The following is a 24,029-nucleotide window of genomic DNA, read 5'->3' on the forward strand; positions in this document are numbered from 1 at the left end:
TCTTTTGTATATATAGGCCTCTCGGTCTCTATTAATAACAAGCAAGTATTTCCCCAATTACTTCATAATACAGTATCAGAACCAATACTCTAAATTTTTTCGAAAATAATTATAATTTCTTGGTTGAAATTATCTGCCTTTTTTTTTTAAATTAATTACATGCATATTTGCTTCCAACTCTCTCTATAATCCAACTAGGGTTTCTGTTCTAAGAGATATGAATCGGCCGACTTCTAGTTCAGTTCTGCAACCCAATTCCGTCCAGATCCGTCTGTTTTTTCTGCACATTTCCACCATTTTTTGTGGTTTTTTGCAGCAGACCGTTTTTGTTCAAGACCCTAATTTTCAGTTTTTTCGTAACGGATTCTTGATGGGTTTTTTGAGATTTCAACTGGATTGTCGTCTGTTTCTTCTGGGTACCTTGATTTCGAGCCAACCGATCCAAAAATCGAAAACATATTCTTTTTGGGTTTTTCGAGCTCTCTTTTGAGTCACCCTTCAAATTTTCTAAGTCTCTACTTCTTGAGGGTTGCATGTACTTGCATGTTGTTTGCATGTGCTGCTTTACCATGCAAAGTCTCGTGTTTTGCCTCCCTTAAAAATTCTAGTGGGTTTTCATAATTTTTTCCCTCAAAAGAAAAAATTCTGATGGGTTTTCATTTTTTTTATGGGTTTCTATAAATTTTTCCTTAAAAATTTCTGATTTTGTAAATCACAAAGTTGTGTGGGATTTTTCTTTGTGAGTTTATAATTCTTTCTTCAAAAATTATCTATTGGGTTTTATCGTTTTTCTTAGAAAACAAAGCTTTGTATTATCAAGTTTTGATTGATTTTTCACCTCAAAAATCATGTTGAGTTTTGATTGATTTTTCACCCCAAAAATCGTGTTCGGTTCTTTTGATTTCCTCCTTAAAATCATGGCTTGTTGTGGTTTGTTTTGGAACATTATGCTCATCTGAAGAATTTTGCAGCGTTATCCAAAGTACCATCAACAGTCTTCTCAGTAAAAGTCCTCTACTCTAGCTTCAGATGGCTCCAGGAAAAAAAAAAATTCATTGCAACTATTGCCACAAGTATGGGAACTTCAAAGTTGAATGTCGGAAGCACTTAGCTGCTCTATCTAAGCAATTTGGTTCACAGCCCACGGCAAATAGTACGAAGTACTTTAAGCAAACAAAATCTATCTTTTATGCTTTTTGACGAGTTTGTGGTCTGGATAGATTAACTATTAAGGGACGATAATAGATAAGCTTCTATTATTAGCTAACGGTTATCTATTTGTAATCTATTGTAAATATTAGAATGTTTCTAATATTTAGTTAGCTATAGTTATTTGTTAGCCTTCTTTAGCTTTCTTTTAGCTATAATAGAATATTTCTATTTTTTACGATCGTTTCCTAAGGAAACATTGCTTTATTCTTTTGTATATATAGACCTCTCAGTCTCTGTTAATAACAAGCAAGTATTTTACCAATTACTTCATAATAATACTTGCTGCTCACACTTCATAATAAAAAGGGAAGAAAGGGAGTTTCAAAAGATTCAAAGAAAAGAAGAGGGATCTTTCTAAGATCCAACACTTCAGATGCCACAAATTTGGACACTTTGATAGAGATTGTACTTCCAAGCCAAAGCCTTAAGAAGCTACTACAAATGTTGAGAACTCTTCTCCTCAAAGAGAGTCAAGTGAAAACTTTTAAGGATTATTATTTCTTTTTGCACCCTCTAGCAATTTACCTACCAAGAGTGATACTTTGTTGATGGATACTGGAGCAACTCGTCATATTATTGGTTACCGAGAGAACCTCTTCAACTTGAAAGAAAAAAATTATCATCTACAAGCCAGTATTGGTGATGATGCAAGTTATTCTGTTAAGGGTGTTGGTTCTACTTCCTTCCAATCCGATTCTGTTATTCTGAGTGATTTTTTTCTCTTTATTCCTAGCATTAAGAGCAATCTAATTTCTATATCAACATTAGAAGACAAAGGTTATCGTGTTGTCTTTGTTGATGGAAACGTTCTTGCATGGAAGAAGAACTCCAAGATTCAATCAGCCCGTGAGATTAGAGTTCGTCATGACAGTCTTCACAAGCTTTCAGCCCGTCCTATTCAAGCTTTAGCTCATGATACTTTATGTTCAAGTGAGCTTTGGCACAAAAGATTTGGACATCTAAATTTCATAACTTTATCTTCTATGGAGAAGCGTGTAGTTAGTCTTCCGAAGCTGAACCAAAACCATGAAGGAATTTGCAAGGGATGTGCTCTCTAGGTAAGAATATTAAGAGTAGTTTTCAATATGGTGAAAGGAGCAAAAGAAATTCTACAATTAATTCATTCTAATTTATGTGATCCTACGTTAGTTGCTTCTCTTAGTTAGTTCATTCTAATTTATGTGATCCTCGTCATATTCTAGACAACATGATTCTAGAAGAAGCTTTTACAAGTACTAAACCAGGTATAAGTTATTTCATAAACCTTAGATGCCCTGTTTAAATTCATGTTTCAAAAGAGAAAAAAACAAAGTTAAAACCATTAGGAAAGAGAGGCATCTTCGTTGGGTACAGTGAATCTTTGAAAGCATATATAATCTACATTCTAGGTCAAAAGCAACTTGATATCAGCAAGGATGTTTCTTTTGATGAATATGTCATTTGTAAGAAATCCAATAAAGAAGACTTTGAGCGTCCTCAACATATACATATGGCTGATTTGGATCCACCTTCAAAGATTTAGAAGGAAGAATACAAAATTAGTAGACCCTGCTGATGCAGTTGATTCTAGAGACACTTCAGCACGTCCAAATAACAGTTTAGCTAATGAGAAAAGACCTTTGTGGGTCAGGCACACTATAGAAGAGGGTCAAAAAAATGCAGCCCCTCGTTGTACTTTTAGAGAGAGCAAAAGGTCGCATAAGTTTTCTAGTTATGTAGCTTTGATGACTCACATTACAGCATGTGAGCCTTCCAGTGTTGAAGAGGCTTCAATTCAGAAGTGTGAAAAGATGTCGTGATGGAGGAGTATCATTCCTTCATAAAATATGATGTATGCAACATCATTGCAAGGCCTAAGAATAAATTTATTGTTTCTTCTACGTGGCTATTCAAAATCAAACATGCAGCTGATGGGAGTGTATTAAAATACAAGGCTAGATTTGTAGCTAGAGGTCTTTTACAAAAGGAAAGCACAAACTATGAGGAGACTTTTGCACCTATAGCATGCTACATTTCCATCAGTATCAAAGTTGTTGCAGCAGTCAAGAGTTGAAGTTTCATTAAATGGATGTGAAAACAGTATTCTCAAATGGTATTATTGGAAAGGAAGTATACATTGAAAAGCCAAAGGGCTATGTAAGTCATGAGAGACACTCACATGTATGTAGTCTAAAGAAAGCATTGTATGGCCTTAAACGAGTCCCTCGTGCTTGGTGTGCGGGGATAGACTGTTATCTTTTGAGCTTGGTCTTCCTAAAGAATGAAGCTGATCCAAATTTATACTTCAAGGTATGTGTTAACGAAGTGCTTTATTTTAGTGTTGTATGTTGATGATTTGTTTCTCACTAGTAATGATGATTTAATTGTTAAATGTAAGGAGTTAGCCTCTTATTTTAAGATGAAAAAAATCTTGGTTTGTTGTATTATTTCTTGGGGCTTGAGGTATGTCAGAGACCAAATGAAATCATATTGAGTTAAGAAAAATATGGAATTTATATTCTGAAGAGATTTGGCATGTTAGAGTGTAAACCTCTGGTGACCTATGGAAGAAAATTTGAAAAAGCTACATGAGGATGCAACTTCTTCGGATTTAGTGGATCCTACAATGTACAGGAAGAAGGCATTATATATGTTATGCAGATAATACCTTGAATCAATTCATGTGTAAACCAAGGCAAATTCACTTTATAGCAGCCAAACACATATTGAGATTGTTTGAGGTATAGTGGGATATGGCTTGATATATTCTTCATGTGTAGTGTTGAACTTGCACGGATTCCCTGATTCAGATTGGGCAGGGTGTATGCCTGATAGGAAGAGTACTTCAAGATGTTGTTTCAACCTAGGTTCAGCCATGATTTCCTAGTGCAACAAGAAATAATCTTGTGCCGCTCAGAGTACAGCTGAAGCAGAGTATGTGGCAGCTTGTGTGGCTGCATGAGAAGTTGTGTAGCTTCGGAAATTGCTTAGAGTTTGTTTGGACATCCTTTTGAACCTATAGCGATTATGTGCAATAACCAAAGTGGTGCGAAGCTTTCAGTTAATCCAGTTTTTCATGATAGAAACAAAAAAGTGAAAATTAAATATCATTACTTGAGAGATACAGTTCAACAAAAAGCAGTCGAACTCAAGTACATTTCTTCAGAGATGAAAACTACAAACATTTTCACCAAGCCACTTCCGAGAGTTTTATTATTTCATTGGATATTGCTAAAGAGTTCTTCTCAATGAGAGAAGTTTGAGGTGCAATCCCTTGTTAATGAGTTCTCCTTTGTGAGATAAATTTGAAGTGCAATCCCTAATTAATGAGTTTTTCCTTGTGAGAGAAGTTCAAGGTGAGATCCTTTGTTCCACCCTCTAGGAATAGCTATGGTGAATCAAGCCTCTAGGAGTACCCATGGCGGAAGGCATTTGTGTGATTCCATAACTTCATTTTTTTTGTTGATCCAACCTCTAGGAGTAGCTATGGTGAATATTGTTATGCAGAGATAACAATTTTTTATTGAGAAAATCTATGATGAGAAATTTTTTGTTGATATTATTTTCAGATGCAGTTATGTGCACTTACCATGAGATGGTACTCTAAAGATCTCTCTCTTGCTAACAGGGAGTGTTGAATTTAGTAGTAGTTGCAAGACAGATCCTACCTATTTTGAACAACTCTGCTTCTTTTTTGGTTTCTCTCTATGTCATCAGTTTCTCTCTCCAAGTTCTTCATGTTTTTTCTCAGTTTGGATGATTCTCCTAAATCTTTCGAAGGCTTCTATGTTCATCTATATTATTATTCATGTATTACAGTTATGTGTTGTGAGTTGGAGGCTACCTATGTAAGTGACTTCATTATTCTAATTGGCTTCGTCTGTCTTGGCATCATACTTCTGATCATCATGATTACTAGTCAGTTTCACTCTACAAGTTCTTCATGTTGTTGATGTTCATTGCCTATGTTCAGCTGCTCCTGTTCATTCTCAGTTTGGATGATTCTCCTAAATCTTGTGAAGGCTTTTATGTTCATCTCTATTATTATTTGTGTGTTACAGTTATGTGTTGTGAGTTGGAGGCTACCTGTGTAAGTAACTTCATTTTACTGGCTTTCTGTCTTGGCATCATAATCCTGGTCATCGTGATTACTTGGCATCCACGTCCTTCTTGATGTTCAATTCATCACTTGTGTTGCTCATTTACATGTTGTATGTACTGTTAATGCTCGTTGTGTAACAGCTGATTGTTGATCTTTGTATTCACCTCTTCTTTGTCAAGAGGTGATAACGATTACAGAGAAAATAGTGTCTTCCGCTAATGATTATCGGGTTCTTAATTACCACACTGTAAAAAGAGTTAGGAGATGCTACATTATGGAAGAGTTGAACAATTCATTCTTCCTGTATATCGCCATTGTCATGGACAAGATGGATATGCATTTAATGTCTCAAGCTTGTTGAATTTTCTATCATTGTATCATACTTAATATTGAGCATTGTGAATGGTCTCAAGTACCATGATTATTTATATTGTTCTGACTGTTGTTCCTATGTGTGTATAAGTTCAACCAGAGATTTTGTTTTGGCGTGCCGTGAGCTGCTTGAAGCTATACTCTATTTTCTATGAACTTTGATCAATGTGTGTTCTTTAAGCAGTGAAGTTTTTGAAAGTGACAGAATTTGTAATTTGTTTTGAGAAAATAAGGGAACTGTCTTTTGGTGGGCTGGGTTGTTTCCCTCAGTGAGAAGGGTTTTTCCCAGGATATATGTTGTCTGTGTTCTACTTGTTTTGTAATTTTGGATTTCTTTAGCTGCTAAATTTATTCTGGTACCTAAACTTAACAGTCTCTATATTCTTCAATCCTCGGACTCTGTATTCTAAACAGGATAAATAAATGCTTTCAACTTCAATGGCCTTGACATATGATTAGGCTTGTTAAGGGTCAGTTGGATTAATCTAGGAAAAAGAGATGTTGAAAAAGTTAAGTGGATAAGGCCACGAAAAGGATGGATAAAGATAAGTTTTAAATGGGCTTCGAAAGGAAACCCAGGACCCTTTGGGATAGGGTTTGTGGTTAGGGATTGTAGAGGAAATATATTGATGATGGGGACAAAAAGGATCAAAGAGGGAACTAATATTGAAGCTGAAGCCATGGCAGCACTTCATGTTGTCGCGTTAGGGAAAAACATGGGTGTGAAAAATTTACACCTTGAAAGTGATTTCCTCATTATAGTAGAGGCAATTATTTTAGATGCATCACAAGCATGGCATTTGTATAAGTTTGTCCTCACCATCCAAAAGGAGCTAACCTCTTTTGAGAGGTTTAAATTGACCCGCATTCAGAGTCAGGGTAATGAGGTGGCCAACACTTTGTCAGAATGGGCATTTGTGTTTGCATCTATGGAGATAGGGTTGGAAGATTTTGGTAATCTATCATTTGAGAATTGACATCATTTCAGATTGTGGTGGCTGAATAAAAATTAAGTGCAAGGAATGGAATGTGTTGATAATTGGATGGGAGTTTGTGTGTTTCACTTTTAAAAAGGTGGCAGGTGTCTTTGGAGTTACTACAAGTTTGGCAAGATTAATGGTAGACTAGTAAATATGGAGGCGACCTTCACTCTGCAAATTACTGGACAGCAGCAGGGATTTTTTGGTTCAGTGACTACCAACTATGAAACGGCTCCTCATCAGTAAAAGGGAGGATGTGGTACTAAGTATGATGGACTTATTGGGGCAGGAGTTTGTAAGAGCAATACACAGGTATCAAGTGGGTACTAATTTGTTTGGTGGAATATACAATGCTTTACGGGCTCAACTGTGTGATTGAATATGTGGTCCCAGGAATGGGGTTCGATGTATTAGAAGGCACTGGAGGCTCAATGATAGCAAGGGAGGACAAGATCATCTCGTTTGTTTAATGGCCAAGCAGAACGAACAAAGATGAATACAGGAGGCAAGTGCTCACGGCCTAGGAGGACTTGAAGTTGGCTCTACAACAACAAGAAATTAAGGACAGTCAGACCATGGTAGCAATATCATGCAGACAAAGGATGAAGAAGGCAAGACAGATTGCCCCTGAAAAATGCGAAGGTACAGGATTAATAAAAGAGGATAGAATAGAGAGTTTTGGTGGGTAGGAAGAGTATTTGTTTCTTTTTTGTCATTAGGCACTAGTTTCTCTGATTTTTTTTCATAGGGAGGGTGTTCAAATTTTGATGTGTGCCTCTGGTTGGGTGGTGTCAAATTGGATGTTCGAACTGTGACATGGTAGTCAAAAGGAATTGTGGATGGGGATTAGTGATTCGGATGGGTTTTGGTCTGTGAAATATGGGTATAGATTGTGATTTTTTTGATGGAACTCACCATTTTGGGTGGTAATATGGGGATGTTTGGGTGCTGGTTGGAAGCACTTTTGTCAATTATTAACATTTCTCAATTATAAAGATGTATATTGTAATCTCTTTTAAATGATAAATAAAATACAAACTATTACCAACCAAAAAAAATAACCATATGTAACTTTTAAAAGCAATATTTTAATATACTATATTCTTATACTTTCATTGGAATCGAATTTCATTTGGGATGCATATGAAATATGAATATGAGTAAATATTACATCTACCGCAATAAGGAAGTGGCATTCAAGGAACCAATGATATAAACCAATTCCTTGAGTTGTTATCAATTTGGCTAAGAAGACATTAATGAACAAATCTGCTTTGGTAACTGTTGCAACCTCTTCACACCATTGCCCCATTACAAATGGGGACCTCCTCTTTTTGCTTGTAGTCATTAGGTTATGGCAGTTGGACTGACAATTTGGAGCTTTAAAAGACTAAGGGATGATTGAGAAATCAAGTTGTCAAATTGCAAGTAAAATTTGGAATGTTCAAATTGGGGTTCCTCTCAACCAAGTTGTAATAGGTTGGGGTAAAAATTCTAAGTGCATCAAAATTTCAACTATTCAAATAGTCCAAAGCATAGATGGAAGACTCGCCGGTTAGTCGACGAGTTTTAAACACTCGCCGAGTATTTTGGGACAGCGAGTAAATCGCCCAAAAACTCGCCTGTCGAAAAACTCGGCATGAGTCCAAAAACTCGGCAAGTTAATGTTAAAAACTTGCAATTCAAGGAACCCACAGCCAGTGACGCCTAAATAGGTCAAAATGCATTGTTTTTTGCATTGTTTTTTTCATTTGTGTGGAACAAAGAAGGTTTTAGCTGATTGCAAGTGATTCAAAGCAGATTGGAGTGAATTTTGGAAGATTCTAACCGGATTTAGAAGAGAAATTTCTTTCTAGATATGTTCATCTTATCATTGTTTGAAATCTTTTTATAGTTTTAAGCAAAGTTTTTATTGTTTTTGTTGTTGTTTGTAAATGATTTCAAATCATTTGAAAGTTGAAACCCTAGTTGTTCTAAACTTCTAGCTTCTAAGTTCTAACTTTGTTTATTCATTTTTCTATAAATTTAATTATTTATGTGTAGGGCAGCAAACAAGCATTAAGAAAACATGACAAACCTGCAAGAAGAGTGGCCACAAACACCATACCCATCTAGATATATAAGCACTCGGCCTGAAAATGCAAGAGATAAGACATGGCGATATGCCTATGAAGCTCCAAATGATGTTGGGAAAGTGATATGCATTCCATGTGAGAGAATTATTTCTAGAGGCATAAACCGCCTCAAATACCACCTTTTAGGTATAAAGAAACATGATACAAATCCTTGTCTCAAGGTAACTGATGAAGAAAAAAGATTCATCAATGCCCTACTTGCAGCTGCTGAAGAGAAAAAATTGAATAGAGAGAGGACAAAATTAGCTATGAGGGCAGCCATAGCTGAATCTGAAGGAGCTCCTTTTGATATGCAAGAGGAAGAAGAAGCACTTGAGAACATACCAGGATCTCTTCGTGGCCCACGGATCCGCAAACAAAATATCTCTTTAACCGGTTCCACTTCTTGTACATTTCCTACTTTTTCATCACCATCCACATCAGGGATAGGGGGTTATTTTGTGCCCAGGAACACACCTGGAGCACAGCGATCATTAGAGGCCACTGCATGGTTCAAGGAGGTGCATGAGCAAACTGATATTGCAGCATCTGATTTTTGGTTTTTCAACAATATCCCAATGAATGTAGCTGATAGTCCCTATTGGGTCAATATGGTGAATGCAATGACAATATCGGGCAAAGGGTACAAGCCGCCTAATCGCAAGGATATGAGTGGAAGGTTAGTATTTTACTATTTACTTATTGTAAATAATTGTGATTCACTTTGGTTCATTGTTATATTTTAAATCTTAATTGTTATAACTTATTTCATATTTTTTATTAACACTTTATTTAATATTACACCTAAATTTTGTAGGTTGCTTGACAAAGCGGTTGGTAGGGCAACCGTATTGATAGAAGACCAAAAGAAAGAGTGGAAGAAGTATGGCTGCACCATTTTATCTGATGGGAGGGCAGATGGAAGAAGTAGAACCATCATTAATTTCTTGGTTGCTTGCAAAGATGATGTGGTGTTTTGGAAATCTGTTGACGCCTCCAACAAAGTGAAAAATGCAGCCACATTGGCTTTAATGTTGGAGAATGTTGTCATGGAGTTGGGAATAAAGAATGTGGTGCAAATAATCACAGATAATGCAGCAGCATATGTGGCAACAGGTAAATTTAATTTTTTATGTTCGAATCAATATGAATCATGAATGTAATGCTATGGTATTATTCAATTTAGATTTGATGTAATTTGTAAATACTAAATATGGAAAGTTCGTAACTAATTATTGATTTTTTGCTAATCTTTTAGGTAGAATCCTCCAAGAGAGGCATCCCACACTTTTTTGGTCACCTTGTGCAGCACATGTGCTTGACTTTCTTTTGGAGGGCATAGAAAAACTTGATTGGATGAGTCCAATTGTGGAAGATGCTAGACGGGTCACCAAATATATCTATAATCACCCATGGGTTCTCAGTTTGATGAGAAAGGCCACTAAAGGCAAAGATTTGATCAGACCTGCTATGACAAGGTTTACAACGGTCTTCTTGACGTTGCAAAGTATTCTTGACCACATATTGGCTTTGAAACAAATGTTTGTGTGTGCTGATTGGGTTGCTTCACCTTATTCGAAGAAGCCCGAAGGAGAGTCTGTGGCACGAATAGTCTTTGCTGATAGTTTTTTTGCAAAGGCTATGGAGATTGTGGAGGTAACTTCAACTTCAAGAATCAAAACATTATATTTTTAGTTTATTCAAGTTTCATTATTATTTCATAACTTACTATGTTATTAACTAATTTGTATTTTTCAATTTCAAATATAGATGTCTCTGTCCCTAGTTCTAGTCTTGCGCATATGTGATGGGCAGCAATCCCCAATGGAAGGTCTTTATGAGGCCATGGATAGGGCGAAAGAGGCTGTTAGAAGTCACTATCATGGGGACAGTCTCAGATTTGACCCCATTTGGGAAATAACTAATAGGAGGTGGAACAATATGCTCCACCAACCCATTCATGCAACAGGCTACTTCCTCAACCCCAAATTCAGGTACTATGATTGTCTTTGAAGTTGGGATTTTACTAAGACTTTATTTTACTCTACTTTTTAAGGTTGTGTAGTAAGACTTGATATCATTTTTTATTTGTTTTAAAGCTAATGATTCCTACTCAGATCCTAATGGAGAGGTCATGGAAGGGCTCTCTAAATGCATTGAGAGAATGATATCCAGTGAAGCGGAGAGAGACCTTATTGTGACCGAACAACAAATCTTTATGGAATCGAGGTGTCCTTTGTTCTCTTCTATGTTAGCAAAGAGAGCAAGATCTACTCAAGCACCAAGTAAAGCATCAAACTTTAATACTTTTGCTAATTGATAAGTTGTGCTTCTAATTATCTTTTTTTATTGCTTTATAACTTTTTATATTTTGTTTTGCAAATTCTTGGTGGGCAAGTTGGGGTGGCAATACCCCCAATTTAAAGAAATTTGCTCTCAGAGTCCTATCCCAACCTTGTAGCTCATCCCATTGTGAGCGCAATTGGAGCTTATTTGAGTCCATCCACACAAAGAAAAGAAACAGAATGCCTCAAAAACGGCTTAATGACCTTGTTTATGTGCACTATAATCTTAAGTTGCACATAAAAAAGGCACAGATCTCAAAACTACCTGGTCCACTTGATCTAGATGAGATAGATCCTTATTCTGATTTGGACAGCACAGGAGCCAGGTCCATTGTTTACACCAGATGAGATCATTAATTTGGAGAGGCAGGCCATGGAGGGGGATGCTGAAACTGATTTTTAGTTCACAATGGATGACATTGAGGATGAAGACGAGGAGGATGATGATTCAAGCTCAGAGGATGAGGCATTACCATTAAGAGGAGATGCATCCTCGTCCAAGACCCCGAGCCAATCGAGCGAGAGGGCACAGCCACAGAGTTCACAGTCACGCAGCTCACGCCCTATCCCAGTGCGGGGCACTTCTTCTAGGACTAGACCCCCTCGCTTTCTTGCTAGTGCAAGTGGAAAGAGGAAGATGTGATTGTATTGATCATTGATGTATTTAGACTTTTAGTATTTACTTCTAGTTTGACAGATTGAAACTATTTACTATTTTGCTTCCTACCATGAGCATTCCGCATGAGAATGCAATTTTGTACGTACTATGCATTTATATATATCTAAAATATGCTTGTTTCTTTTGGATTGTCTTTAATTAACCTATTATATGCATCTTCTCATTTAATTTTGCAAAATAAATATATTTTTAATTAAATTTCAGCGGTTTTTTAGGTTCCCGAGTTTTTCCTGAGTTTTTTTTAAAAATCGCCGAGTTTTTCCCAATTAAACTTTTGGGGGGCTTGGCGAGTTTTTGCCTTTGGCGAGTTTTCCAACTATGGTCCAAAGTATATTATAAACTTAAAGGCATATTTTAAGCATTAAGGTCTTAGAATCCTTATAAAATTTGATTTTTCAAACTTAAAACATGAATATTCTAAATTCTAATAAAAAATCATTTTTCTTTATAAAATGATGAAAATTCAGATGGAAATGGAATTTCCCCACTTAAATGATGAAAATTGGAATGGAAATAGAGTTTCCCAACTAAAATGATGAAAATCTAGATGGAAATAGAATTTCCCCACTTGAAATGATAAAATCTGGATGGAAATAGAATTGCCCCACTTTAAACAGATGTTTGTGATGAAAAAACTAAGTGTTGGAACATGTCTTTATGCAATTCGGAGATGTAAAGACATGTGTTATAGGTTTAAGTTGCCGAGTTTTTTGCTGAAAACTGGCCAAGTTTTCCCCGAATTTATTTTTCAGACCTTGGCAAGTTTTCAAACAATGGTGTTGATTATGTGGAAATATGAAGGGTCTTATTTTTGAGACTCAAAGAGACCTTTGTGTGAACGATGAAGAGTCTTATGCACTCTGTTTATGTGATTGCTTGGTATATTGTAAATCAATCAAATGAAAAAGCCTTGTACTTGAACATTTTTCATTATTAATAATAGAGATATTTTGCTGGTGTGATTGGGTGTTTCCCTTCAAATGGAAGGGTTTTCCTAGGATAAATCTTTTGTTTCTTTTGTGCATTTTATTTACTTTTCTTGTGCTATTTACCTAATATCTGGACATAAACTTACCATGGTATCAGAGCCAAGGTTAGATAACAGTAAATAAAAGTTTCTGACATTATTGTAACCTCTTATAGCTGAGTCATCTCTACTTGTTCATGAGCACTTTTCTGTGTGCAATTGTAGCTGATTGAAGGGCCAAAGATTATTGGTTGGCCCATTTGGTCTCGTCTGAAACCTTCACATGGATTTTTTATGATTGTTGTTCTGAGTTGTCAAGATTTCTCAGTAGATCGAATGTGGCAGAAGCTCCTGCCTTGTTAAGGTTTTTAGATATTAGAGGAGTTTGTAATGATGCAGAGTAGATTGGATGGTTCATGAGACTATCTACATATATTGGAGTATTTGAATATTTCAATCAGTTTGTGTTTCACAATCTCCATTCTATTTCTGACAGTGGCATAGGCGCTCTAAAAACACAGTGCCAGAGACTATGTTTATGCATTAGATATATGATGAGGATTGTCCACATGTCAAGGCCAATCATTTGCAGGAGCTCCATAATCCTGTCCGCTCATCTCATTGACAAATCTAAGGACTCCTGAACGATGGAAACATTTGCTGACATGCACAAGTGATCAAATTTATTTTTCTTGAATGTATATGTCGATGCTGAATAACATTTCACTATTCATAATGGCAAAGGATGTAATATATGCATTAATTTGTTGCTCACAAAGAGTTAATTTGTTTCTACTAGAACATCATTTCAGGTGTCACATTCGCAATTCTCTGCCACCATGTCAGGGACTCTTCTTCCTCGCCTCTCTCTTGGACGAAAAAAGAGGCATGTTTTAAATGGAAGAAGAAAATCTAGTATGCTCATCTCCCCAGCAATCTCTTCCAATATTTTGAGAAGAGAAAGAGGAATCTGTCTTTTACAGCTTCACAATATCACCTGTACTTAGTCTTTGGAGGAAGCACAATGTCTCTGGAGGCTCCGCTGCGTACACTTGTCTCTAACAGTCAAGCTTCATCAAAATCAGATTTGAGGAAGTAGGACAGGAGATATCCTGTAATAGTCGAGTTAGATCTCATGTCAGAAGTTTTTAAGAGCAACATCAGAGTCGTCATGGTGAGTTTTTCAATTAATAGACGACTTAGATTATTATATTTTTCTTTTGTAAAGTGGTCAAATTGCTCTCAGATCTGTTGTAATCTCTCTGTGTTGTGATGACCTGGCTTTGTCATCTCTTTTCTCTTCATTTTCTTCCATCGTCAGTTTCGTCTTTATATCATTGGCATTGAAGCTTTATTTGGGTGCTTGCGTGATCAAACTCTTCATTTTTACTGTGAAGAAGTCTTCACACGACATTATTAGTTTATCTATGATGTGAAATCTTAGGTGGCATCGAGATATGATATCAGGAAATTTCATGAACTGTTGATGATTTTTGGTTACAACCAAATTGGATTATAAATATTTATAGAGTCAGAGATAAATATAGAGACAGTTTACACAGCTGGTTTCAGAAATAAATTGGTCAAAGGAACATGACTATGATGCTTCAGTTTTTAGCCGCTGCTAAAGTAACAGTTTGGAGTTAATGCTAATGTATTACAGAGGAATGCTTCTGAGGATTACACTTGTTACAGTTTCAGCAGCACTGATTCAGTGCATGTGTCCTCTTCCCGTTTATTTTGTGATTTCTTCAAACATTGATCATCATTATGTGTCGCAGAATATATATTTTTTCTTGCATAGTTTTATTTTGGCAGAGTGATACAGGAAGATATCTGCGTGATTGGTGGACAGTGATTCTACAATCATTCATCCAAGTGCATTCTTGTAGTTATTGACCTCAAGGTTATTTAATTATGCATCAAAAGATTGTATCTTGTTAATAGCAGAGTATTGTCACATATTTATAATAAATTCATGAGATTAATCTATCTACGTGTGATCAAATCTCTTCATTATTCTGAGCATCTGGGGAGCATACATTGGTTCTGTAAGAGATTCAGCTTTTATTTTCCTTTGACTGCCACTGTCAGGCGTGGATTGGGAGAGAAGAGCTTACCCAATGCACTCTGTTGAATATGTTTAACATGCTGTCTTTAAAGGGGATGAGCTTGATGGAATGAGCAGAGGCGCAAAGCTGTTTGATTATCGTGGAGGGATGAGAACCTTGTTTTTTTTCTCAGGGGGGCATTTTAGATGAGCTAAATAGTAGATGAAGGATTTAATTTGCATGTGTCATGCTTCTCATATTGAAGGAAGAATTCTCAAGGAGTTGTTTTTTCATAATACTTTCATTTTACAATTATTTTATAGTATGAGATAAATTCTTGATTCAGTCAATGTAGTTTTACTAGTTGCAGAGGTAGCTCGTTCATAGCACTACTCTCAAATACTTTTGGAATCTACGCATTGTGTGCAATTAGGTATTTCAGTTATTGAAGGACTTGTTTTGTCAACTGGGCATATTTCTCCAGTTATCGGCATATATTATTTTTAATTCTCCTCGTTCTTGCATGGAAGCAAAAGAGTTTCTTACAGAGTTTCTTTTGAGCAATTTCTTTTCTTTTCGGGAGTGTAAAAGGTGGGATTCTAACGAGCTGTATAGTTTGGTGCTAGAAATTGGCTATTGTGGAAGAGCGTGAAGATACGCCTCAGTTTGAGAATTTTGTATGAAGTGATTGCTACAGGATATATTCTGAGCTGAAAGCATTGGTCCCTTAAGATTGTCACTTCTTGGTATCAATTTGGTGTTCTGGCTCTTGATTACTGATTGGAGATTGGTGCTTATGGAGAAGTTTTCATATGATAAGTATGTTCTACTAGATAGAGCCCATAACATTCAACAAAATTATGCGCGGTAAGGTGTCAGGTCAGATCCGAGATTTGTTTTCAGCTTTGGTTGATTGTTTCTGTTCTCTTCCTGTTAAGAGGTATGTATATTCTTTTATGTTCTTGCTATGTTAAATTTACATTTGCAAGCTAATAGTTTGTCAGTATGTCTGGGAATAAAAATGATCATTGAAGAGTGAAAATGTTTGGAATGTTTCTGTTAGGAAGTCTTTTATCTGCAAGACATTATTGTTGGTTAAGGTCTGATGTTTGAAGTTTATGGGAAGAACAATTATTAAAACAGAAAGTAACGTTGTAACATTTTGGTGCCGTGTGTTCTCTTATCCAGTTACAGCTAAAGAAGGCTATTTGAGTCCTGTTTGTGTATGTAATTAAAGAAATAAATTTTCTGCAAATTCAGGTTAGACCTTTTGTATTATCTTCTTAAGTATGTTATACTGTATAAGATTCATAAGGTTTTGTTCGGTCATCTATATTGCTTTATATATTCTGGAAATACTTGGGTCATGTGAGTCAAGAAGATCAATGTTGCCTAGCTATCTGTTCAGTCATTTCATATATGTGCATACTTCTTTTGACTGTTAAGAGTTATCAGCTGGAACAGTTTGACTAACAGTGTTTTGGGGTCGACAACATTCTGAAGAGTTCCAAAGGGAACTTCGCAACACTACAGACATCTACAGATATTCAGGTTCTGTTTTCTGCATGATGTGCTTTGTAAATAATAGTCTATTTTATATTTTGATTATCTTAGAGTCCTTTTTATTCTTAGCCTCTTTCATATTGGTATTAAAAACTCCTCTTATTGTAGAACTCTAAATTTTTCAGTAGCAAAGCCTCTATGAGTTGGCTCGATTTCTTGGTTGGCCTTGTGTTTGCAATCGGGAACTATTTTTTGAAGAGATAATACCTCTATTTGCCTGTTCTTGGTATGGTTTAACAGTCGGTATTATAATGTGAACTGCTAACATGTGTGAGTACCAGGAGTTTTTGTATTTTTTATATATACCTGATCAACACCCTTGAGGATCATTACTCTTGTGTTAGGATCATTAATCTTCTATACTGAAGGAGGATCAGACTTCGAAGAGATAACTATTCTATGATTTTTGTATCTAATTGGTAAGAGAGTGTATCTTTGCATTGATCTCTACAATAAATGGATCTTATGGGTCATTATAAATTTTGTGGTTGTAGGGTGCAATGGGATAGTGAAAGATTTTGCAACATTGTTTTCAGTCTTGATACTAAACTGGTGGCACATTACCTTCATTAAAAGAGGAAGGTCATGTTTAGAGAAAGACTATTCAGCTTCAGAGGGAGGTTACGTGATAGAGGGAGATGTCCAACCCTTTGCAAAACTTGTGTGACAGTAAAATAGTTAGAATCAACTTCATTTTATGGTGATTAAAGTTTTCCCTACTGAGAGGGAGTCTCTATAAAGAAAAAATCGTAGTTATTAATGCATTGTTCTCTGGGAGAAGTTTTGTGGTGAAAGCCCTCATTCCACCCTCTACGAGTGCCCACCCTCTGCGAGTAGACATGGTGGAAGACATGATGGAAGTTTATTCTTCTCTGAGAGAAGTATGAGGTGAAAGCCCTCGTTCCACCCTCTCTGAGTAGGTCCAGTGGACCACCATCTGCAAGTAAGCATGGTGAAAATGTATCCTTCTCTGGGAGAAGTTTTGAGATGAAAGTCTTTGTTCTACCCTTTACAAGTAGGCATGGTGAAAGTCATGGGTGTGACTCCATTCTATGTGCTTATGAAGTAACCTTGGTGGACTATGTTATGCTGGGATAACATATGTTATGTGAATTAATCATCTTTGGTTGCAGCTATGTGTGGATCCCTGACTAAAGATCTCCCTCTTGCTAAGAGGGAGTGTTGAAGATTGTAGCTGCAATAGAGATCTTTATCCCTCTAATTTTATGACATAAAAATATGTGTGTTATGACTATTACGGTCATCTTCAACTGAAAGAGATATTTGTGATTATTCTTAAGTATATATTATGCAAAAATACATGAGCATATGTTATGTGAACAGACATACGTATGCAAATATGAAGTGTTGATTATGTGGAAATATGAAGGGCCTCATTTTTGAGACTCAAAGAGACCTTTGTCTAAAAAATGAAGAGTCTTATGCACTCTATTTACATGATTGCTTGGTATATTGTAAATCAATCAAGTGAAAAAGCCTTGTACTTGAAAAAATTTCATTATTAATAAAAGAGATATTTTGCTAGTGTGATTGGGTTTTTCCCTTCAAATGGAAGGATTTTCCTAGGATAGATCTTTTGTGTCTTCAGTGCATTTTATTGATTTTTCTTATGCTATTTATCTAATTTCTGGACATAAACTTAACCAGATGAATGTAATTGCAAATCAAACTTTGTTAAACTCACATAAACCATACCACTAACAGCTTGTTAAATAGCATATTTATAAGCTTAACTTCAATTATTGCTTACACATTGATATGCATTTATGGATGGTGTTTGTGTTATAGTAATAGTTCGAAAACCTTTAATTTAACTTAGAAGAATGCACTAGTTTGGTGGAGTTGATGACAACACCAAGTCTAGTATAGTCACAAAGACATTCATTATTCCTTGGATTCTAGTAGTTATTTAGATTCATAAACCCTTATTCTTGTTTGCACTTTATTTCTTAACCTATCAGAAATAGTTCATTGCACTCATATTGCCATATCATTCACATGTTAAGTTGACAAACCCAAGTGAACTAGCATAAGTCCCTTTGTGATACCAGCATATCACATCAATAAATAAGTGAAAGTCCACAAATAGAAGGAACCTTGAAGTTGATATATATATTATTTGCAATCTTTAACATACATAGTGTCTTTATTCAAGAGAGGATCTAATATTTAGTATCCTATACTAGGATACCAAGTGTTCATCCTGCATGTGTGGTGACACAACCAACATCAACAAGATTCTCAAAGCAGGAAAAGATTCAATGGACAAAATAAACCATCATTGCTTGAGGACGAGCAATCTTGAGAGGAGTGGACTATCATGTCCTCACCACTTTATGAGGAACTGTTTTCATAAATCTTATTAATAGGCATTTTTTCCCTTAGCAGCCTACTTATTGCAAGAAGGGGCAGCAATTAAAAGATTATAAGTAGCACTGATTATGAATGGAATAGTTGACTTATGAACTGGCAGCAACCAAGCAATCTGTATGTACAAAACAGTGAGCGGCAATCTAATAAATGAAAAACAATTTAAACAACTTATGATGATGCCATATGCCGAAGTAAAAGACCATTTAAGGATGCATGTTGACTTCTTTAAAAGGTAGATATAGCAATAGTGAAATGACATATTAAAGAAGCACCCAAGATAAGATTGGGATTTGCATATATTTTTCAGCAATTTCATTATGATGAGTGATTAGATAAATAAAAGACAATAACTCAAAAGGTATCCAATAAAAGAAGTGATCCAATAGATATATTATTAATACAATAGTTAAAGTACGGCAGATATGGAATATAAGTCATCAATGTTTATCATTGACAAAGTGCAGCAATTCATTATAAAAAGGAAGTGATTGTCATCCTAAAGGCAGTGAAGGAGATTAAAAGACAACAAGTACAGCAGTCATTATCACTGACTGATAGTGATCTTTATTAGTAAGGGCCAGCAATTACTAATTTACTACTAAAAGGCAGTAGCTACGTTGGGAAAGGCTACGATCAGTTTTGAAGGTGCAATAGTTAATCATAAGGAGTCATAATTGTTTTGAAAAGACATCACTCTTCCAAAGCATGTCCCTCTTCATTAGAGAAATAATGCATAAATAGTGAATGGTTTGTGAAGGACAGAAATTGGGTGGAGAAGTAGAAGATCATATAGTCACTAGAAAATTTGTATATGAAGAGAATATGATAGATCATTCAAGAGGATAGTGTTGAGTATGGAGTTACGAGATCATCATCCAGCAATTAAATACATTCAGCAGTTCATTGCAACAGCACATATAATCATCAAGGATTATCTAAGCAATCAGCATGAAGAGTACACAAACAACTAGGATCGATTCATAAAGATTGATCAGCATTTACATCCAAGACATTATCTTCAGATCGACAGGCAGATATTTATTAGATTGGCCATCTTCAGCATCTTTTCTTCATACAAGTAACTTTGGTATAATTAAATCCACGTGCATATCAATAATAGGTGATACTTAAATGAATGCTCATATAGAATATAGGATGTGCTTGGCTGTCTGCAACGGATCTCATAGGAAGGATCTGAAGTGTAAAAGGAGGGTAAAGAGGGTCATGTAAGGAGGCCAAGAAGGTATTACATAGGACCAATAAACCACCTTACAAGATCAGTTCAACTCCAAAAGATGGTGTGTGACTTTGGCAGGATAAGACATTGATAGGGAAGGCAGGTACAAGGAAACCTCTAAGCAAGGAAAGAAGAGGGCTTTGGAAGATATACACTCTTCAGCTTAGTGTAGAAATGGCTTTTGCCGGACCTATCATGCTTCTTCCTCCAATCTTTAATATGATTACATGATGTCATTCATAGAATTAGTAAATGATTATAATGTGATCTAACCCTGGTCATTGAATAGATAGGTCCGGCAAAAAGGTCATGTAAGGAGGCCAAGAAGGTATTACATAGGACCAAGAAACCACCTTACAACCTCTGCCCAACTCCACAAGGCGGCGTGTGTCTTTGGAAGGATAAGACATTGATAGGGATAGCAGATGCAAGGAAACAACTAAGCAAGCGAAGAGGAGGGTTTTGAAAGATATACACTCTTCGGCTTAGTGTAGAAATGGTTTTTGCCAAAGATATCATGCTTCTTCCTCCAATCTTTAATATGATTACATGATGTTATTGATAGTATAAGTATATGATTATGATGTGATCTAACCCTAGTCATTGAATAAATATGCAGATACATAATTGCATATATTGTACTTGTTTATGTTATGATACCAGGATTCAAATCAAGGATCACAATATTCATTTGCAAAGATAAAGCCCTAACCCTAATTTGTTGCAATTGCGACTCTAGGGCAAATTCTGGGGCAAATTAGGAAGGGGACACCACATCAGATAATGTTGTATGTAGGGCTGTGCAGCCCAGGGATATCAACTTTGAGAAAGAAATCTTTATGTCCTCCATTTCAAGTTTGGGTTTGAATATATTTTCTAAGGGATTTTAATCCTCTTGTATTTATCTTTTGATTAATATTGTGGCTACCATATATATTGAGTGTACAGCCCAGGCTTAATAGCGTACATTCAAGTATGTCTAGTTTACTCATATGCTGGAAAATATACCAAGTTGCTTAAGCACAGTGGAAAATGCAGAGGACAGCAGCCAATGTTAAAACTGTAAAGGAACTTTAAGATTTATTTATTTTAAGAATGTGGACCAAGGTTTCCTCAAGCTATACTGAAAGCTTCCTGAAACCGGCACTAGATGAACAAATCCACACAAAAGACAAAGACAGTGTACACAAGCAACAGAAAACAAAATACACCTGACTTGGAGCATTTGATGGTAACGAGATGTTTTTGAAAGAGAGAAACTGATGTTCAAATCCCAGTCTGTGTTGAAACTTGAGACTACCTACAACCCAATGGACTCCCAATTGATAATATGGTTAAATCTGTGGGCACATCCCAAAAGAGCCCAGAGTCGAGCTAGGGCTCAATGATTTCAGTAGGTAACCATGACCAAAAAATGGATGATCAGGCCCATCCCAGAAGAGCCCTGTTCCAAGCTAGGTTCCATGATTTCTGTAGGTAATCTCAACCAAGAAAAAAGGATGATCAGAAGCCCCAGAATCACGAAAGTACAGAATCAAATCTGAGGTCACCACCTAGTTACGCTCAGCAGATTTTCTTTTTAATCATAAGATACCTCAGAAACAGGAGAACGCGCAATCAAAACAAAGGGCACTCTCAATTGCGAAGAAAAGCATACTAAATTTCAAAGCAAAGCCCCAAGTCGAAACAAAAAACGTAAAACATGGACCAATTGTGTGAACTTTGGCATCAGCCACTCAAGCAACAGTCAACACTTGTTTAATTTTTGCAATGAAAACCCCTCACTCGGGTCAAAGGAAGCCAAATCTTAGAGAAATGAGAACTGGGAGGATAAAACGATATCACTAAATGCAGTTTAAAATGAAGCCAATGATTCTAAAAACAAAACGGAACAAAAAATTACAAATGAAAACCCCTTACAAGGCTCTTCCAAGGGCATCGATGCGTTTGCTGTCGCTTTCATTATATCCTCCCAGACCACTCGAGTGGTTTTGATAATACCCAGGTCGCCCTCCTTGTCTAGAATCGTATCCTCCGTAATTTTGCGATGCAGTTGAATTTCTGCCATTAAAATCCTGTCTAAAACCCTTGTTCCCAGCAAAGCTCGAACTTTCATCCCTTTGTTTCTGCTTCGACTCTAGCTGCGACGGCCGCAAGCTTACGGTTTCTTTTTCCCCAGAGTTGCGCGAAGGTCCCCTCTCTCCACCATCTGATCTATCCTTGGCTATTTCAGCCGTACTCTTCTCAGCTCTTATATCCTGCACCACTGTAAAAGAATTAACTTCAGTTACCTTCTGGTGTTTGTGTTCTCCCGGCCCCCTCTCGCCGCCATCTAATCTCTCCTTCCCAATTTCAGCCGTACTCTTCTCAGGTCCCTTGTCTTCGATTAGCTTCTGGTGTTTGCGTTCTCCCGGCCCCCTTTCCCCGCCATCTGATCTCTCTTTCCCAAGTTCAGCCGTACTATTTTCAGGTCTCTTGTCCTGCACTACCTCCGAAGCATTACTTTTGGTCACATTTTCATGGTTGGTTTTTCCCGCCGCTAAAACCCTCGTTTCTCCTCCGCTGGCTACAAGGTGAGAGCTTGGGCCGCAAGCAGCGGAATTCGAAGTAGAAGCAGCATTATCATTATTAGCACCATTAGTGCTCGCCTTAGACGCTTTCAAGGCCAACGCCTCGGCCTCGTCTTTGGCTTTCCGTGCATCTTTCTGTGCCCTGGTACGCCTCGGCATGGCTCGTTGTACTCTGCACAGATTGACAACTCTGAAAACCGAAATTTTGGAAACTGAAAATTTTGGAACTGAATTTTTTTGTGTAGATCTGAATAAAGTTGCAGATACAGCAGAGTACAACTGATGTTTCAAAACGTTTCAAAGTTGAAGGCTCTTAGGGCCCGTTTGGTTTGGTTGCTCCAATACAACCTGAATAGGAATAGGAAATTAGAATATAATTTGTATTTCTTGTTTGGTGCGTGGAATAGGAATGGAGAATAGGATTTTAACTCTAAAATGAGCTTTTGTCCATTCCAAAAAATACTTGTTATTGGAATGGGCCATTTCCATTCCTAATTCGATAAATCCAAAATTTATAAATCCGTCGGATCCAGGGATGAAAATACTGTCGCTCATAAAAAAATTCTCCGCTTCAAAACTGCCTGAATTCTATGACATCAAATATTGCGGGGAAATATTCGAGACGTTTGAGAAAAGTTCAGGTGGAAAAAGGTTGTCATCGAATTCTATTCGCTGTCATCAAAATAGCTATTTGAATAAGCCAATCGACCACAGTGGGAGTCGAACCCATGACCTTTTGATCCAAAGTCAAACGCGGACCCTTTTGTTGAGCTCTCCATTGTTTCCCACTCTCTGCAGCAACGAGATTGAGGGGCCGATAAAAATAATTGGATGAGGCAAAAAAACCCCCAAATTGATGGAGTGACAGGAAAAGAACATAATAACTTGTCCACAACAGACCCAAATTCATATCAAATCTTCTTCACAAACGATGCAAAGTACATGGATCCAAATCTAGGCCACTCATTCGAAGTAATTGCAGAGAAAGTGTTCAGATCTAACACAAATTTCAGCTGCCCAACAATGTCTGGATTCACACGTGGATTTTATTTTTAGTGTTGTTTATCATTTTCATGAGGATTTATTTATTTGGTCTCAGTGTAGTAGGATTTGAGAGGTTTTGAATGAAAAAATTAGTTGTTTTGATGAGTTTCATCATCTGGGTCTCATAGTAGTAGGATTTGATAGTTTCTGAATCAAAATTTCCAGTTGATTTTATGAACTTAACCTTATTCTAATTTCAAGTTTGTATAACCAAACAAGGGATCAACATATTCCCAACCAAATTCTAGGTGAACCAAACGAGATCAGGATTGTCATTTTCCATTCCCATTCCCCATTTCTATTCCTATGCCCATTTTCTATTCTAATTTTCAATTCCTATGCCTGCAACCAAATGGGCCCTTAGAGAAATTTTGACTGCGCTTTGTTCGTGTGAAGGTCGTTTCCCAAACCAATGATGAA

The 24,029-nt window shown here is 36.6% G+C and overlaps 2 protein-coding genes across 2 annotated transcripts in view; one reads left to right on the plus strand and one right to left on the minus strand.

Annotated features, from left to right (window-relative positions):
- LOC149557449 (uncharacterized) overlaps positions 1 to 22,915 on the minus strand; it is a 55,541-nt gene extending 32,626 nt beyond the window's left edge. Inside the window, exon 1 of the mRNA XM_089832107.1 lies at positions 21,916 to 22,915. Within this exon, the coding sequence (XP_089688233.1) occupies positions 21,916 to 22,724 (809 nt within the window). The 5' untranslated portion in view covers positions 22,725 to 22,915. The remainder of the gene's footprint in view (positions 1 to 21,915) is intronic.
- LOC149557450 (uncharacterized) lies at positions 6,662 to 16,370 on the plus strand. Its single transcript, XM_089786009.1, has 6 exons — positions 6,662 to 9,438; positions 9,577 to 9,730; positions 15,428 to 15,478; positions 15,635 to 15,741; positions 15,928 to 16,024; positions 16,278 to 16,370. The coding sequence occupies exons 1-6, from the start codon at positions 8,714 to 8,716 to the stop codon at positions 16,368 to 16,370; spliced, it is 1,227 nt and encodes a 408-aa protein (XP_089642135.1). The 5' UTR covers positions 6,662 to 8,713.
- Positions 22,916 to 24,029: the final 1,114 nt, after the last annotated feature.

This window comes from Cupressus sempervirens, chromosome 5 (assembly GCF_028749045.1).
Source record: "Cupressus sempervirens isolate cs-2001-9-10 chromosome 5, ASM2874904v1, whole genome shotgun sequence".
Taxonomy (NCBI): Eukaryota; Viridiplantae; Streptophyta; class Pinopsida; order Cupressales; family Cupressaceae; genus Cupressus; species Cupressus sempervirens.